Consider the following 18990-nt stretch of genomic DNA (forward strand, 5'->3'; position numbering starts at 1 on the left):
TGTAGGAAGCCTACTTCTCCCTTTCCCACTCCCCCTGCTGTGTTCCCTCTCTCACTGTGTCTCTCTATGTCAAAAAAATAAATAAATAAAATCTTAAAATAAAGTCTTTCATTTTTTTTCTTTTTACAGACTATTTTATTGAAGTTGCTGGATGTATACTTCATTGTCATTTTGGAAGTCTTTACTGTAAAGACAATTCTTTTACCTGATAACAATAGCAGCAGCCACATTGCTAGTGATTATGCCAGATCTCCATGTTGGATACATTCAATTTCTTCTTGAGATACAAGTTTCCATCTGAATTTCTGAGGCAATGTTTTTATAAATCCTGCAGTGTCTTATGAATCCTGCTACATCAACAAATGTGGTGATTTATTCCTTCAGAGTGTTGTGAAACTGCAGAAGAGAGAGTGGTATTCCTACTGATCTCAAAGCTTCTGCTATTATTGGGTTTAGGATTATCTCTTTCACCAGAGGACACTGCCTTTATTACAGTAGCTTTATGGGGAATCTCAAAACAAGTTAAGTCTTCTAACTTTGGCCTTTTTTAAAGTCGATTTTTACAATTTTAGGTCCTTTGCATTTCCATAGAAATTCTGAAATCAGCTTGTTGATTTCTTATTTTAAAAACTACTGAAATTTTTATTAGGTTTTCTTTGAATCTCTGGATGACTTTGGAAAGAATGCCTATCTTAACGTTATTGAGTCTTTCAATCTGTGAACATACATATTTTATTTCCTTTACATAGCTTTTATTTCTCTCAGCAAGGCTTTGTAGTTTTCAGAGGACAGCTCTTGCACATCATTTGTTAGAATCATTCCATGTCATCTGAGAATAACTACAGTTTTTCCATCTTTTTCAACTTTTGTCTTTTATGTCTTTTACTTGCTTTATTGTATTGGTTAGGAATTCCAGTAAAATACTGGACAGAAGTATGAGTGGACCTCCTCTTTGTCTGTTCTCAGTGTTAGAAAGAAAGTGCCCAGCATTCCATCAATTAGTATGCTTTTTTAACTATAGGTTTCTAGTACAGGCCTTTTATCAAATTGAGGTATTTATTAGATTTCTGGTATTGTAAGAATTTTTATCACGAATGGACGTTGAAATGAGCATATGGTATCTAGATGATCATTTGGTTTTTCTCATTTATTTTGGTTAATACAGTAAATTACATTGTTTTATATTTTTAATAGATTTGTTGGGATATTTTAACAGATCTGTTCACACACCATAAACTCACCCTTCAAGTAAGTGTTCAGTTTAGTATGTTTAGTACATTGGCCAAGTTGTGTAGCTCCAATTCCAGAACACTTTTATGACCTCAAAAAGAAACTCTTTACCCGTTAACACTCACTCTCACACTCTCCTTCCCCACTAGCCCTAGCCCTGGCAATTACCAATCTACATTCTGTCATATTTTGTTTATCCATTCATCAGTTGATGGGTATTTGCTCCCACTTTGTAGCTATTATGAATAATGCCGCTATATTGTATCTGTGAACAAGTTTTTGCGTGGTCATAGTTTCAATTCTATTGGCTATATACCTAGGAGTGGAATTGCTGGGTTGTACAGTAACTCTAGATTTAATTTCTTCTTCTTTATTTTTTTTTTTTTTACTGCTTCTATAAGCAGAAGATACTTAATTTTGTATCTTTATTTTCTACTTGCTCTTTCTAAATTCATAATTCTGAGAATTTAACAGTTGATCTCCTTGGATTTTCTAAGTCTACATCATATCACAAAGATATTTATGCTTTTTTGTCTGTTCCTTTCTTTTCAGAAGTTTTACCTCTTGTTCGTTTGTTTTTTTTTTGAAAGATTAACTTATTAAAGGGGTGTCTGATGACTCAGTCAGTTAAGTGTCTGCCTTTGGCTCAAGTCAGAATCTCAGGGACCTGTCATCAAGTCCCACATCGGGCTCCCTGTTCAGTGGAGAGTCTGTTTATCCTTTCTCCCTCTACTCTCCCTCTACTCTTGTGTGTGCGCTCTCTCTCTCTCTCAAATAATTTTTTAAAAATAATTAATTTATTAAGAATTCCTGCACCTATGTTTATGAGGGATACTGGTCTGTAGTTTTCCTTGCTCATAACATATTTGTCAAATTCTGAGACCAAGGTTACCTTCATATCGTAAAATGGGTTGGAAAGCATTCCCTCTGCCTTGTTTTTCCAAGGTAATTGTTGAAAGGTTGTATTATTTCTTCTTTAAATGTCTGATATAACATACCATTGAAATCATCTGGGCATGAACTTTTCTTTGTGAGGAGATTTTTATTATAAATTCAATTTCTTAAATATGTATATGCTTATTTCCAACTTTCTGTGTTAGATTTCCTAAGTTGGGTTTTTAAAGGAACTTATGAATTTCACCTAAGTTACTGAATGTATTGTAAGAAAGTTGTTCATTGTATCACCTTATTATCCATTTATTCTCTGTAAGATCTATGATTCTGTACTAATCTTCCCTTTTCATTCTTGATACTGGTGATTTGCATTATTTTCTCTTTCCTGACCATTTTTTCTAAGGTTATGTCAATTTTATTAATTTTTTTCAAAGAACCAATTTATGGCTTTGTTGATTTTTTTCTATTTTTAATTTTCTATGGTTTTTTTTTACTTTTATCTTGATTTTTCTTTTGTATTTATCCTCCTTAAAGCTTAAGATAGAAATTTAACATTTATTTAAATTTTCTCCACTATTATAAGCATTTAAAAATATATTTTTTCTTTGAATGTTTTCATTATATCCTATAAATTCTGACATATTGTTTCCATTATCATTCCATTTGAAATAATTTCCAATTTGTTCTGGTGAGTATTCCTTGTGAACTTGAAAAGAATAACTTGTTGAGTGTGGTATCTATAAATTTCACTTAGGTCAAGTTGGATTATAGTTGTTCATATATTTACTAATTTTTATTCTACTTAATACTAAGAGAGGGATGTTAAAATTTCCCACTATATTGTAGATTTGTCTGTTCGTCCCCTGTAGTTCTCTCAATTTTTGCTTCCTTTACTAGGTACATACACCATTAGAATTTTTATGTCTTCTTGATGAATTGGCCATATTACCAATATGTAATGTCCTGCTTTATCTTATAATGTTTCTTATGTCTGACATTAATATAGCCACACTAACTTTCTTTTTTTTTTTTTTAAAGATTTTATTTATTTATTTGTCAGAGAGAGAGCGAGTGAGAGCGAGCACAGGCAGACAGAGTGGCAGGCAGAGTCAGAGGGAGAAGCAGGCTCCCTGCGGAGCAAGGAGCCCAATGTGGGACTTGATCCCAGGACGCTGGGATCATGACCTGAGCCGAAGGCAGCTGCTTAACCAACTGAGCCACCCAGGCGTCCCGCCACACTAACTTTCTTATGCTTAGTGTTTTTACATACTTTTTTCCATACTTTCACTGTCAATTTTGTCTGAGTCTATTTAATGTACATTCCTTATAAATACTATATAGTTGGGTCTTCTAAGATTATCTGCAATATGAAAATCTCTACCTTTTAAATTGAGTGCTTATTCACATTTAATGTAATTATTGATATAATTGAGTTTAAGTCTTTCAGCATTTGCTTTCTATTTGTCTCATATGTTCTTTGTTCTTCTGTTCCTATTTTCTGACCTGTTTTTTGGTTGAGTATTTTGTAATATACTTTCTCATATGTCTCCTACTAATTTTTTATTATGTTTAAATTTATTATTCTAGAAATTAAAATGCTTCCTTATCTCAAACTACATTCAAATACTAACATACTGTCTTTTAAACAATGTATGAACTTTACAGCTATATAATTCCAAATGCACAAATCCTAGCCCTGTTGTCATAGTTCTATAGGTCACCTTCTTCAGTTTCTTAAATTCATTTTCCATCTTGTGCTTAAGTTTGGACAATTTATACAGACTGGTTTTCAAGTTCACTAACCATATTTTCCACCCCAATCTCCTGTTAAACCCAACAAATAAGTTACTTGTTTCTGATACTATATTTCTGATACCATTTTTGTTTGATACCATTACTTGTTTCTGATACCATTTCCATTTGGTTATTTCTTTTTATAGTTATCACAATCATTGTATAATCCTTCTCCATATCTATCTATCTATCTATATAGATAGATAGATAGATATATAAAGATTTATTGATTTATTTTAGAGAGAAAAGAGGTAGGGGGAGAAGCAGAGGGAGAGGCAGAACCCTGAAGCAGACACCCCGCTGAGTGGGGAGCCCAAAGAAGAGTCAGTCCCTGGACCCTGAGATCATGAGTGAAATCAAGAGTTGCTGAGTGAAATCAAGAGTTGCTGCCACCCAGGTATCCCAGAGGACTCATAATTTTATTGTATGACAGATATTGCCTGTAAAAAAAAAAAGTAAATTGTATTTAAAATGAATATTTATCCTAAGAAAATGGCAAACTCCCTTCCTCCCTCTAGGTTGAGGACTCTGAGTCAGTGTAATCTCTATGTGAGCTGGTTCTGGGCATTGTGGTAATTTCAGATTTAGTTCACTATAGGCTAATATTCTGAGGTCTGGATCAGGAATTTCCCTTAAGCAAGGTATGGGATCTGAGCCCTGATGAGAATCTGAAGACTTCCCTATGTTTTATAATCCAGTTGCCAATATTCTAATCATGGGAGATTTCTCTTTGTTTATAGCCCAGCCACCAGATTTCTGGGTTGCTTAGGTGTTCTCTTTGATCTTGATAAGCTTCCCCAGTTTTCCATGCCATGGCACATTTCTTCACCCTGTTGTTCAGGTACTAGCCGTCAATAGTATACTGCCTTGTCCCTGGAGGTCCTGTATAGCTTGTAGGAATAAGGCAGGCTTTTTCTCATTTCTTTTCTTTATCCCGGCCTTCTCTTGCAACTGCCTTGCACTTGATAAAGGCCATAATACCTCAGGAAGATGTCTCTCAGTTCTCCCATTCTACGTCCAGTCTTTTCTTGGCTACTGTCATGTATTTGGTGCAAAACCTACACACTGCGATGAATCAAGCTCAGTTCTTTGCCATGCTCCAAGCCCTTGGTGTGGTCATTTGGTGACGGCTTCATAGGGAAGAAATGGTAGTAGATGCAAGACTCACCCCGTGGCTGGGGCTTCTTAGGATTTTAATCTCTCATATAGCTCACATGAGGCTATAAGTGGTTCATTAAAAGTTTGGCTGGTTTCTCTTTATATTCTTCTACATCATTTTTACTCCTCTTCCCATTGTTCTGCCAAAAATAAATCAGTCAAGAGTTTTTTTCTGTCCTAGAAGTCTTTCTGGAACTTAGCTCATTTAGATTTTTCTAGCATACTCAGCTTTTTGAATTTTTTTAAATTCATAATTTTATATTTCATTCAGCTCCTTCTCATTGTTGGAAGTAGGAGCAAAAATCTCTTCCTCTTAATTGGGAGTGGAAATCTCTTTTCCAATTCCTTTGATAACTCCTTCTTGTTTACCTTCCATTTTATATTTGTCTTCCTCCTATGATTTTATTTGAGAGGTACATTAAGCCAATTAAAAACTCTCAGAAATCCCATCTGTCCTATTCCTTCTAAACAGATGTTTATTGAGATTTTTTTAAAGCCTCAGAAACTATCTTCGAGAAAACAAAATAAAAAAAATGATACACTACATTGGGATTGCAAAAATTCTACTGAAAGTTGAACAGTATTATATCTGCTTATATAATCTAGAATGCAGAGTTTAGAATTTAGAATTTTGCAGATTGGAGGCAAGTATCTGGGCATTATGGGTCATAATATATACAAATATCCATTATATATATAATATATCCATAATATACCAAGGACTTAACAGAATTCAGTCATCTGTATTTAGAGAGACAGATTTTGTTTCTTTGTTATCATACTTTATCCCAGAAAGGATTTAAGGCATAGTAAGATATTCTTATTCTCATTTTACAGATAAGGCCTCTAGAGGCAGAGTGATCACACTAACAGGTACACAGAGTGAGGGAGAAAATCCAGGCTCCAACTGCCTGGCAGTGCACTCATTCCAATATTTATTCATTTCAAAACTAATCAAATGTGCCATAATATCCAAGGGTGATGTATATTTTTTAAAAGATTCTATTTATTTATTTGACATACACACAAACACACACACACACACAGAGAAAGAGAGAGAGAAAGAGATCACAAGTAGGCAGAGAGGCAGGCGGGGGATGGGGGATTTGAAGCAGGCCCCCTACTGAGCAGAGAGCCTGACTTGGGGCTCTATCCCTGGACCCTGAGATCATGACCTGGCTGAAGGCATAAGTTTAACCCACTGAGTCAGGCACCCCAAGGATGATAAATTTTTTAAAATTTCTACACAAAAATAATTCCGAAATTACAGAATAGTTCAAGGAACATCTATACGTCCTTTACCCAAGTTCACCTATTGACAACATTTTGCTCCATTACTTTTTAATTTGCTATCTATCCATCCATCCATCCATCCATATATTTCTTTTGGAGCATCAAGAAGATATTGTATATATTATGGCCCTCTATACCTATGTACTTGTGTGTATTTTTTAAGAGTGAGGATATTTTTAATATACTACAGTACAGTCATAACCAATTTAAGAATGATCCAACATTTTTTATTATCTATATTCCAATTTTGTAAATTGACCTAATAATGCATTTATAGCATTTTCTCCCTCCCACATAGGATCCAGTATAGAATCAGGTATTGCATTTTGTTGCCAAGACTCTCATATTATTTAATCTGGAGCACTTCCCTGAGCCTTTGCCTTTTATGACACTGACATTTTTGAAGAATATACTCCCTTTTTTCTTTCTTCATAGAATGTTCCTCATTTTAGATTTGTCTGATGTTTCCTTGTGATTAGATTCAGGTTATGCACTTCCAGATGGAATAGTACAAAAGTGATGTTGTGTCTTTCTCATATTATCACATTCATAGGCACATGATGTCCATCTGCCCATCATTGGTCACATTAATTTTGATCACAAGGTCAGGTTGTTGCCTGGTTTCCCCATTATATATTTATTATTTTTCTCTGCAACTAATAAGAAATCTGTGGGGAGACATTTTAAGACCTGCTCTTCCTCATGAATGAATTTTTATAACAGTATTTTCACTATTGTTATAAAAAGTGACCTCCACATAGTAAAAGAAACCTAGGTTTCACTTATTACACACTTCAATAAGTTCCATGCCGGTTTTAACATCTGTTTTTATCACAGTAGTCTATGCACACTGGGTGTCTATTAAAAACTGTTCATTAACTACTATCTGGGTAGGATATAGGCTATCTGATTTTTAAATCCAACTGCTATCAATGCCTTAATTTTGATTTAATAAAAAAAAAACTCTTTAACTTAAGCTACAGGTTTAGAAATTAAATTAAATAATATAAATACAAGGATGTTCTAGAAAAAAAAAGAAAAGAAAAGAAAGAAATTTTTAAAAGAATCTACCTCTATTTATTCAAATTGTATATGGACTCTGGTTACTATAATATATATTATCCAGCCTTTTTAAAGCACTGTGATTTTGAGGTGAGCTTTAATTCAAGGCCTTAACTTGAACTGAACGTAGCTAGGTTATATAAAATGTTCGAATGGCCAGGTGGCTTTAGGTAGGTCCTGAGTTTGGTAACAAAAAGTCCAAATTTAAAAAAAAAAAAAAAAAGGAAAGAAAGGAAAAAAAAGCTTTTTAGAAATAGTTTTTAATTTTTAAAAAAATGTGTGTGTTTTGTTGTTGTTGGTTGTGGGTTTTGTTTTGTTTTAGTTTTAGTTTTTAAGGATGCCTTCTTTCTCCTTTGCTACCATGGATCTCAACATTATATGAGAACATGTTTCACAAACCCGAATAGGCATGCCATTAATTCAGCAATTTTTTCATAGAAATCAGGAAACCATAAGTGTAGACCAAAAGCTTATTCTTTTAAAAGGAATACAAACTTTGCTATAGCTCCTTTCTCTTTTGAGCCCAACTTCTCATTTATAACATTGTCTTACTTGCAATACAATAAAATTCCAGCCTTTATGACAGAAGAGATGGGTTTTTTTTGATCAATAGAATTCAGCAGCTGAAGCATTAGTGTTTGGGGTTTTTGGTTTTTTTTTTTTTTTTTTTTTTTTTTTTCCTCCCTTTCTGGAAAGCATTTGTAGCCACAGGCTCAAAGGAGGAAGAAAGGGAGAGGGATTAACTCTCTGCAAGGAGGTCAAAACATAATTTACAAGTGAGGCAAGAGGAGCAGCTGTATCTGTTGGCCCAATCAAGACTACCAGCTGGAGAATTTACCAGCAATATGAAAACCACGTCCACCAGATGTCAAGCAATGCAACTAGAGGCCAAACATCTTTGGGCTCAATGCAGGACTCTCCACTCTCTTTAGTACCCATATTTCATGTTAAATAATTAAGGTGTCTTCCAAAGGCCACCAGCAGGGTAACTAGAACATTTCCGCACAAGGGACTTAATAACTTGATGGTACCCCCATCAGACTGGCTTCAACACTAAAGTCTACCTCATATATGTTCTTTTGTCAAAAAACAATTTTAGCTCAGAGCCAATATGTAAGGGGTGAGAGAAACTTATATGGCTGCAATCCATTACTGTGGCTTCCCGGGCTTATTTTATATTTGGCAATGGCTTTGTCATCGGGAAGAAAACAATGTTCTGAAAATACTTTTTTGAATAACCATTTTCCACTCATTCTTTAAGCCTGTGCAGTTCAACAGTAGCCATCTCACCACATGGGGCTATCTAAATTAAAAAATAAGTATTTTAAATTAAACTTAAACTAATTTAAAAATCTGTTCCTCATGCAAACTAGCCATATTTCAGGTGCTCAATAGCCACATGTGACTAGTAGCTAACCTACTGGACAACAAAATACGTATATATACATATATATATATGTATATATATACATATATATATACAAACATTTCAGTCATCACAGCAAATTCTATTAGGCTATGTTACTCTAAACTCAAAAATCATTTTTTAAATTTTTTTAAAATTTTTTAAGAGAGAGAGAGAGAGAACAAGTGTGGGGTGGGGGGGCTGAGGAGCAGAGGGAGAAGAGGAGAATCTTAAGCAGGCTCCATGCCCAGCACAGAGCCCAATACAGGGCTTGAACTCACAAACCTGAGTTCATGATCTGAGCTGAAACCAACAGTTGGATGCTTAAGGGACTGAGCCACCCAAGCATCCCTCAAAAGTCACCTTTAAAGCAAGAAACTATAATTTCCAGGGCACCTGGGTGGCTCAGTGGTTTAAGCCTCTGCCTTCGGCTCAGGTAACGATCTCAGAGTCCTGGGATCGAGCCCCTGCGTCAGGTTCTCTGCTCAGCGGGGAGCCTGTTTCCCCCCACTCTCTGCCTGTTGTTCTGCCTACTTGTGATCTCTCTCTGTCAAATAAATAATTTTTTTTAAATCTTTAAAAAAAGAAACTATAATTTCCTTCTGTATATACTATGAAAGAAAGCAATCTCTGTGCATTCTCTTATGAAATAAGTCTACTGATACAATACGAATATTGTATTAGGTGAGGCTAAGACAAAGAGGAGGAGAACTCAATAATATTGTTATGACTCTAAACCAATCTTTGTCTGATGAAATGCTCTTGCATGCTGTACTCACGAAAGCCTTGTGATGCTACTGGCTTGCTGGATAATATACAGAGGCCAGACTGGGTGGGTTAGTTAAATGACAAATAAATAAGTGATAAACTGACATGTACCCTTAATTTGTTAATGATTCAATCTATATCAGACATTGATATTAGAAGTTTCCTTACTTATATCTCCAAACGTGCAACATAAATTATGACCTTTAAAAATGAGGCTGCTCACTTCATAGCTTTGCAATTAAGTTATTTTAATACCAAGTAAATATCATATGCTATATGTGTTTCTAAAAATTTTATGAAGAAGAACATCAGGCCAGTATAAATACTAAAATCCATAAATTATATTTCTTATATAGACTCACCCATCATGGATGCAGGGAAACCAAGCAATGCATGAGTAGCTGTGTAGGTCTGTGTGACTGTTGTGACTCACTGAGGGATGCATGCCACAGGCACGTGTCACACAGGGCACACACCTTTGACTCTGCTCACAAGGACACTGAGCCATGGCACGCCAGGACACACCAGAACACTAGACAAGTCATGTGCAAGCACCTCGGCCACCTCCACCCTGGCACATGCAGAGTGCTATCTAGGCACTCAGCTTTCTTTACCTGTTTCCTTGATCTATTCCAACACTCCCTGCAAAATCACTCAGCTCTGTCAGCACATCAGCTCTACTCCCATTTTCTCTTCCCAATCCCCAGTTTCCTCTTTTCTAGTTACTTACAGTTGATGAGGAAGAACAAGATGAAAATAAAGGGGTTGGGGGGTAGTATTTCCTAATCTCTCCTGCTCTGTCATCAAAAGCTAAAAAGATCTGCTGTTTTTTCTTTGGGATCATTAACTGTACTTAATCAGATTCTCATAAAGATCACAGAGCTACTCTACTGCCTAACAGAGGCTGAAAAAAAATACATTTTTATCAACTTAACTGGTTAGAGGTTCATGCAACAGCTGCAAGGTTTTCAGGTTATGCCCCAGTTTTCCCGCTTACCTTGGCTTTCCCATCCTGGGCTGACATATATCCAACACACATGCTCTCTGTTGTGTGGCTCCACAAAAATTCCACTGCCGTGGAAGAGAACACAAATAGGCACATTCAGATCACAGATGGAAAATAAATCTTTGCTTTTTAATAGAACAGTTAAAGATAGCTTTATATTTTAACACACTCAGTTCCCTACTTTCCATTTGGTCCTTCATAAATGTCAAGATGATTTAGTACTCAAAACTGTGTAATGCTATTTACTGTGAAATGAAAAATGTATTTCTTTCTTGTCAAAACTTATGATTATTACATGTAAAATAAATGCTCTTCTGTTTGAAACTTGTAGCCTAAAATTAACACATGCACTACATACTCATACATACAGTACACAATGATTTAGCACATGTAATATTCCATAACGTAGTTTCTGTAGTTTCCTTTAACACACACACACACACACACACACACACACACACACACACACAGTCTTGGTTTCTAGCTACCATTCTCCATAAAAAGGAACCAGGATTCCTTGAAGAATATTCATTCCAGGGCTGGGGCAGAGAAATTATAAAATGAATCTGGAACATCTTATTGTGCCAGAAAGTAAGGAACTGCTTAAAGAATGATGACAACTTATCAAAATGACCCAGACATCAGCCTGAAGGAGTTCCCACTAGCCAAATTAGAGTCAAACTAAGTGTCAATATAAATAATGATAGTAATGCATTTTTACCACCAAATAAAATAAGAAACATTGAGACTATACTAATGCAAATAAATAAATGAATAAATAAATGAGGGAGAAGAGAAAGCTCTTCCTTCTGTCAGAATGCCAACTAATAAACAGAAGAAATAACAGAGTTAGAAAATCATCATGACTACTAAAACTAGTGGGTGACAACTTGAAGAGGAGAAAGCTATCTACATAGTCTCAAAGTATCTCCATAAAGTTCTTACTAAGTGTAACGAGGAGAAGTATAAGTTCACTGTGGAGAAACCAATGAAGCTACCTTAATCAAATGATGGAAACTCACCTCACCTATTAAGGGAAAATCAACACCATGTGCCTCCTGATAAGATACTGTGGGACACACCACTTCTGTTGTACTTCTGCCAAAACTGCAGAACCAAGACTGCATGAGGAAACACCACACAAATCTCACACAGGAACGCTACTAAATGACTGGTTTGAACTCTTCAAAAATGTCAAAGTCAAAACATACACAGGAAGTTGAGAAACTGTTTCCATTTAAAGGAGATATGACAACTAAATGCAATTTGTTATCCTACATTGATCTGGGTGTGGTGTCATAGGAACATTATAGAGACAACTGATGAAATTTAAGAAGGGACTATGGATTAGAAAATAATGCTGCATCAATATTAAATTTTATGATTTTGATAACTGCACTGTGTATTTAGAAGAATGGCCTGGCCATAAGAAATATACACTGAATTATTAGGAGGAAAGATAGCAAACATCCATCTTGACTTCAAATAGTTCAGAAAAATGCACATGTTTCAGTGTATGAGTGTGGGTGGATAGGTGGTTGGGTGGGTGTGGGTGTAGGAGGAAGACAGGAGAAGGAAGGAGTGAAGATGGAAAAACAAATGGGGGAAAAAGAAAAGAATGTGTGAATCTGGGTAAAGGAACAGTAGATGTTCCTTGTACTGTTCTTGTAACTTTTCTGTAAGTTTGAAATTATATCTAAATAAAAAGTTACAAAAAGAAAAATCCACATACAGAGACACACACAAAACCCTGTCACCTTCAAGTAAATACTTTAAAAAATCTATGGTTTTTTTTCTAAACCAGAGAGGGAGACAGACCATAAGAGACTCTTAATCTCAGGAAACAAACTGAGGGTTGATGAGGTGGAGTGGGGCTGGGGGGGATGGAGTGGCTGGGTGATGGACACTGGGGAGGGTCTATGCTACAGTGAGTGCTGTGAATTGTGTAAGACTGATGAATCACAGACCTGTACCCGTGAAACAAATAATTCATTATATTTTAATAAAATAAAATTAAAAAACAAAACAAAAAATTCTATGGTGTTTTTAAAAAGGCATTTTTGAAGTTTTGACATACTTCTCCAACAAAAATTTCATAACTCCCTGATAATAAAATTGCATTGCTCAACATTAAACCTTCTGGGTTCCAGGCTATCCATCTGTTTATATCTCTGAGCTAATTAAGCCTGAAGACAAGTGTTTGAGTTGAGACACAACTGTGGGATCAGTGATCCTAGACTCTAAAGGCTTTGCCAGACATGTGGGGAAGAAAGAAGCAGTAAGGGGCAAAAGTGAGTTCCTCAGATACATGGCTCATTCCCTCATCATTAATTAATTACCAAACCTGCCAACCTGCTCAACAGACGCTCCACTGAAGAGTGCAGGAAAACAGTGTCACGCAATGAAGCAAGTTCTCTTCAACAGATGTTTTTTCTTCCTCACACATCTGCTTTGAACTTCAAAAATCCTGAAGTCCAGAGCAAGGTCTGGGATATTCTAAATTGCCTAATAGAGCAAAGGCATTCAAGTCTTACTGAATTTCCTTAGAGTAGTGACAAAGCAATTGTATTTAAATATAAAGTTAAGGGATTTCTAAAATTGTGACTTCTCCTTATGCCCCAAATGTTAAGGTGGCTCAGGAATTAGCCATGGAAAGAAAAACACATGGAAATATAGTTGATCTAATTATGAAAGTAAAGGATAAAAACATTACACTTTATTTTTTAAGACACAACTGCACTTATTTTAAATGCATTACTCCCTCTAAAAATGTGGCCTACTTTAAGGAAATGTAATATATAAAAAAATTTAGAATTATGAAACAGGATAAATTGGGTACAGTGACTGACCATTAAATAATTGTTTTTATATTGAAGGGTTTCCAGTGAAGTTTCTAGACATAGCTTAGGAGTTTTTAAAGAAAGTAACTCAGTGTCTAGAAATTCAATCTTCATTTATTCTTTTCACAGTTATTGCCAAAAAAATGTATGTTTGCAATGTGCTTTGTACTGACACATTATTTTTAATACCTACAATTCAAATACTTATGTATGAGTTAGAAGTTCAGGCTAACCTGAGAAATTCAACAGAAATAATTTGCAATTTATATGATAGAATGCTTCTGAAAAGGAATCCTATTTATTGAAGTGTATGTCTTAACTCAAGTTAATTTAACAAAATATTTCTTGGTCAAGGGCTTTAGAGAAACAGGAGAGAGACGAACTAACATTGAGAATCCATCATAAGCCAGGCACTGTCTTTTGTAATAGAACACAGTAAAGCCTGAATGGGGAATCTGAGGCTAAGAGCAGGTAAGTAACATAGCTTAGATCATTTTAGTAAGTGCACAAACTACAATTCAAACAGGACTTTTGGATTCCAAAACCTGGTGACCTTTCATTGTTCTATTACTTTAAAATTTACACAGCTTAGAAAGATTCATAATTAGTTTCACTGAGAGGATTAAATTCATTAAAAACACCAAAGGACCAACAAAACATCATATACAACAGAACTATTAGATATCATTTAAGAAGAGATTTTATATTTTTAGATTTTTTTAATGATGTAGCCCATCACCCACCCACATCCCTTCATCAACCCTGTTTGTTCTTAACAATAGAGTTTGTTCTCTATTGTTAAGAGTCCCCTATGGTTGGTTTACCTCTCTCCTATTTCCCCCTTCCTTCCCATATGTTTATCTGTTTTGTTTCTTAAATATCACATATGAGTAGAATCATATGGTATTTGTCTTTCTCTGAATGACTTATTTCACTTGGCATAATACACTCTAGTTCCGTCCACGTCATTGCAAATGACAAGATTTCATTCTTTACCACCTCTTCTTTATCCATTCATCTGTCAATGGACATTCGGACTCTCTTCATGGCTAGGCTATTGTTGATAATGCTGCTATAAACATCAGGGTGCATGTATCCCTTTGAATCTGTATTTTTCTATCCTTTGGGTAAATACCTAGCAGTACAACTGCTAGACTGTAGGGTAGTTCTACTTTCTATTTTTTGAGGAACCTCCATAGTGTTCTCCAGAGTGGCTGCACCAGTTTGCGTTCCCATCAACAATGCAAGGGAGTTCCTCTTTCTCCACATTCTTGTCAACATTTGTTTATATGTTGCTAATTTTTGCCATTCTGACAGGTGTGAGATTGTATCTTATTGTGGTTTTGATTTGTATTTCCCTGATGAGTGATATTGAGCATCTTTTTATGTCTCTGTTAGCCAACTGGATATCTTCTTTGGAAAAGTGTCTATTCATGTCTTCTGCACATTTCTTTTCTGGGTTATTTGTTCTTTGGGTGTTGAATTTGATAAGTTCTTTAGAGATTTTGGATACTAACCCTTAAAACCATAACAAAACTCAGAGTCTACTAAAGACAAGATCAATACATTTGACTGTATTAAAAATGTTCATGGTATTTTCTTTTGCCATATGGGAAAAAAAAGGTCAAGAGATAAACGACAAACTAGGGATAATATCTGCAATTTGTAGCATAGAAGAAGGGCTAATTTTCTTCATATCTGAAGATTTGTCACAAATCAGTAAAAATAAAAAGACAAAAAGAGAAAACTAAAAGGAGTATGACTAGCTCTAACACATGAAAGATGTTCTGCATTTCTCATACTAAGAGAAATGCAAGTTAAAACCGTAAAATATCATTATCCAACTATCAGGTTATCAGATAGCAAAAGTTTGAAACAACATTTTTAGCTGGGGGTGGAGAAAAATCACTCTCCTTACTAATGATAGAGGCATGGCCATTTGAAAATATATCCTTGCAATTTGCAGTAGTTATGTTCTATAAGGTTGCCATGAACACTGAATTAGCAAACACTGAGCCACTGCTCCTAAGGGAAATACAGGGTTAGGTTCCTACAAGCCTCTGGTCATAACCATTTTCAATCAATAAGTAACCTTATTTTATGTGTTTCTGTATAAGACATCTTATTTAATACATTTTTCTTATAAGCAATTAATCACACATAATCTTTCTTTACAACACAATACTAACAAAGAAGAGTTTAACATTTTCCTGACCCTGGATAACCTGCTCATGAATTCCTTTGGTTTTCAACCCCACAATAATGTTGTCCCCTATGCTCTGCTTATTTGTCATTACTTCATGAATCCACAAGTTGAGCTACTTTTCTAGCTTTTCCATGGCCTCAGATGTTACTTTAGCAGTTTTTGGAACAGTCTCACATACAATTGAATGAATTTCCTCCTCCTTTTTCTGGATGTACAATACTGTTGATTCATTAACTTTGAACTCATGGCTATCAGCATTGTAACTCTTGCCTGAATGAAGCCTATCGAGCACACACTTTCTCCACAAGATAGAACAATCTCCTTGCACAAAGAAACACTAGGCAGCACTTCAGCACTGTTCTTGGGGACCACTTTATTTTATTTTTTTTTTTATTTTACTAAGATTTTAATTCCAGTATGGTTAACATACGGTGTTATATTATCTCATGTGTATAATATAATGATTCAACAATTCTATACATTACTCCGTGCTAATCATGAAAAGTGTTCTTTAATCCCCATCACCAATTTCACCCATTCCCCCACCAATCTCCCTTCTGGGAACTATCAGTTTGTTCTCTATAATTAAGAGTCTGTTTCTTGATTTGTCTCTCTCTCTCTCTCTCTCTCTCTCTCTTCCCTTCTGTTTTTATTATTTCTTAAATTCAAAATATGACTGCAATCATATGGTATTTATCTTTCCTAACTAACTTATTTCACTTAGCATTATACCCTCTACCTCCATTCATGTTGCTGAAAATGGCAAAATTCAATCTTTTACAGCTGAATAATATTCTATTATACATATAGACCACATCTTCTTTATCCATTCATCTATTGATGGATACTAGGAATGCTTCCATAATTTGGCCATTGTAAATAATGCTGCAATAAACGTAGTGGTGAATGTATTCCTCTGTACTAGTGTTTTTGCATTTTTAACACTAGTACTGTGAATGCTGGATTATAGGGTAGTTAAACTTTTTGAGGACCCCTCCCATACCTTCTTCCATAGTGAATGAACCTTTTGCCTTCCCACCAACAGTGAGGGGGTTCCTTTATCTCCATATCTTTGCCAACACTTGTATCGATTTTAGCCATTCTGACAGGTGTGAGGTGATATCTTATTGTAGTTTTTATCTACATTCCTCTGATGATGAGTGACGTTGAGCATCTTCTTGTATGTCTATTAGCCATATATATATTTTCTTTGGAGAAATCTCAGTTCATGTCTTCTGCTCATTTTTTAATTGGGTTATATTTGAGGTGTTGAGTTTTATACATTCTTTATATATTTTGGATACTAACCCTTTATCAGATATGTCATTTGCAAATATCTTTATCAGATATGTCATTTGCAAATATCTTTTCCCATTTTGCAGGCTGTCTTTTAGTTTTGCTGATTGTTTCCTTCACTATGTAGAAGCTTTTATTTTGATGTAGTCCCAACAATTTATTTTTGCTTTTACTTCCCTTCTCTCAAGGGACATTAAAAAAGAAGCTGCTATAGCCAATGTCGAAGAAGTTACTGCTTGTGTTCTTGTCTAGGATTTTTATGGTTGAAAGTCTCGCATTTAGGTCTTTAATCCATTTTGAATTTATTTTTGTGTGTCTAGTTTTATTCTTTTGCATGTTGCTGTCCAGTTTCCCCAGTACCATTTATTGAAGACAGTGTCTTTTTTCCCATTAGACATTCTTTTCTGCTTTGTGAAAGATTAACTGACCATATAGTTGTGGGTTCATTTCTGGATTTTCTATTCTATTTCCCTGATTATATGTCTATTTTTGTGCCAGTCCCATACTGTCTTGATCACTACAGCTTTGTAGTATAACTTCAGATTTGGAATTGTGACACCTCCAGCTTAGTTTTTCTTTTTCAAGATTGGTTTGGCCATTTGGGGTCTTTTGTGGTTCCATACAAATCTTAGAATTGCTTGTTCTGGTCTTGTGAAAAATGCTGTGGATATTTTGATAAGGACTGCATTAAATCCGTAGGTTGCTTTGGGTAGTGTGGATATTTTAACAATATTTATTCTTCCAGTCCGTAAGCATGAAATGTCTTTCCATCTGTATCTTTGGTTTCTTTCATCAGTGTTTTATAGTTTTCAGAGTACAGTTTTTTTTTTACCTCTGTAATTAATTTATTCCTGGATACTTTATTATTTTTGGTACAACTGTAAATGGGATTGTTTTCATAATTTCTCCTTCTATTTCTTCATTATTATGTATAGAAATGCAACAGATTCCTATACAATGATTTTATATCCTGTGACCTTACTGAATTCACTTATCACTTCTAGTAGTTTTTTGGAGGTTTTTTTTTGTTTTGTTTTGTTTTGTTTTGTTTTCCTGTGTATAGTATCATGTCATCTGCAAATGTGAAAGTTTTACTTCTTCCTTACCATTTTGGATGCTTTTTATTCCATCCTCTTGTCTGACTGATGTGGCTAGAACTTCCAATATTATGTTAAATAAATGTGGTAAGAGTGGATATCCTTATCTTACTCCCCATCTTAGGAGAAAGCTTTCAGTTTTTCATCACTGATTATTATGTTAGCTGTGGGTTTTTCATTTATGGCCTTTATTATGGTGAGATATGTTCCCTCTAAACCTACGTTATTGAGGTTTTTTTTTTTTTTATCATGAATGAATGTTGTACTTTGTCAAATGCTTTGTCTGCATCTACTGAAATGATCATATGGCTTTTATCTTTTCTTGTTGATATGATGAATCATACTGATGTGAATACTGAATCACATCTATATCCTGGGAATAAATTCCATGTGATCACAGTGAATGACTTTTTTAATGTATTGTTGAATTCAGCTTGCTAGTATTTTGTTGAGGATTTTTGCATCTATGTTCATCAGAGATATTGGTCTGTAGTTCTCTTTTCTTGTTGTGTTTTTGTCTGGTTTTAGAATTGGCTAATGTAGGCTTCACAGAATGAATTTGGAAGTTTTCCTTCCTTTTCCATTTTTTGGAATAGTTTGAGAAGAAAAGGTATTAATGCTTCTTTAAATGTTCAGTAGAATTCACCTGTGAAGCCATCTGGTCCCGGACTTTAGTTTGTTGGAAGGTTTTTTTTTTTTTATTATTACTGATTCAATTTCATTGCTGATAATCAATCTGTTCCAATTTTCTATTTCTTCCTGAAAGTTTGGTTTCTATTTCTTCCTGGTAGTTTTTATGTTTCCAGGAATTTATCCATTTCTTCCAGGTTGTCCAGTTTGTTCACATATAAGTTTTCAAAATATTCTCTTAGAATCCTTTGTATTTCTATGGTGTTATTCGTTACTTCTCTTTCATTTCTGATTTTGTATGAGTTCTTTCT

General features: G+C 34.8%; 1 protein-coding gene across 3 annotated transcripts in view; it reads right to left on the reverse strand.

The window, feature by feature from the left end:
• The window catches only part of TASP1 (taspase 1), a 264514-nt gene that overhangs the window by 29434 nt on the left and 216090 nt on the right, over positions 1–18990 (reverse strand). For all 3 annotated transcript variants that reach the window (XM_032351428.1, XM_032351430.1, XR_004287596.1), the window contains one exon: positions 10602–10675. In XM_032351428.1, coding sequence (XP_032207319.1) covers positions 10602–10675 — 74 coding nt within the window. Of the gene's footprint in view, positions 1–10601; positions 10676–18990 lie in introns of those variants that run through there.

This window comes from Mustela erminea, chromosome 7 (assembly GCF_009829155.1).
Source record: "Mustela erminea isolate mMusErm1 chromosome 7, mMusErm1.Pri, whole genome shotgun sequence".
Lineage (NCBI taxonomy): Eukaryota > Metazoa > Chordata > Mammalia > Carnivora > Mustelidae > Mustela > Mustela erminea.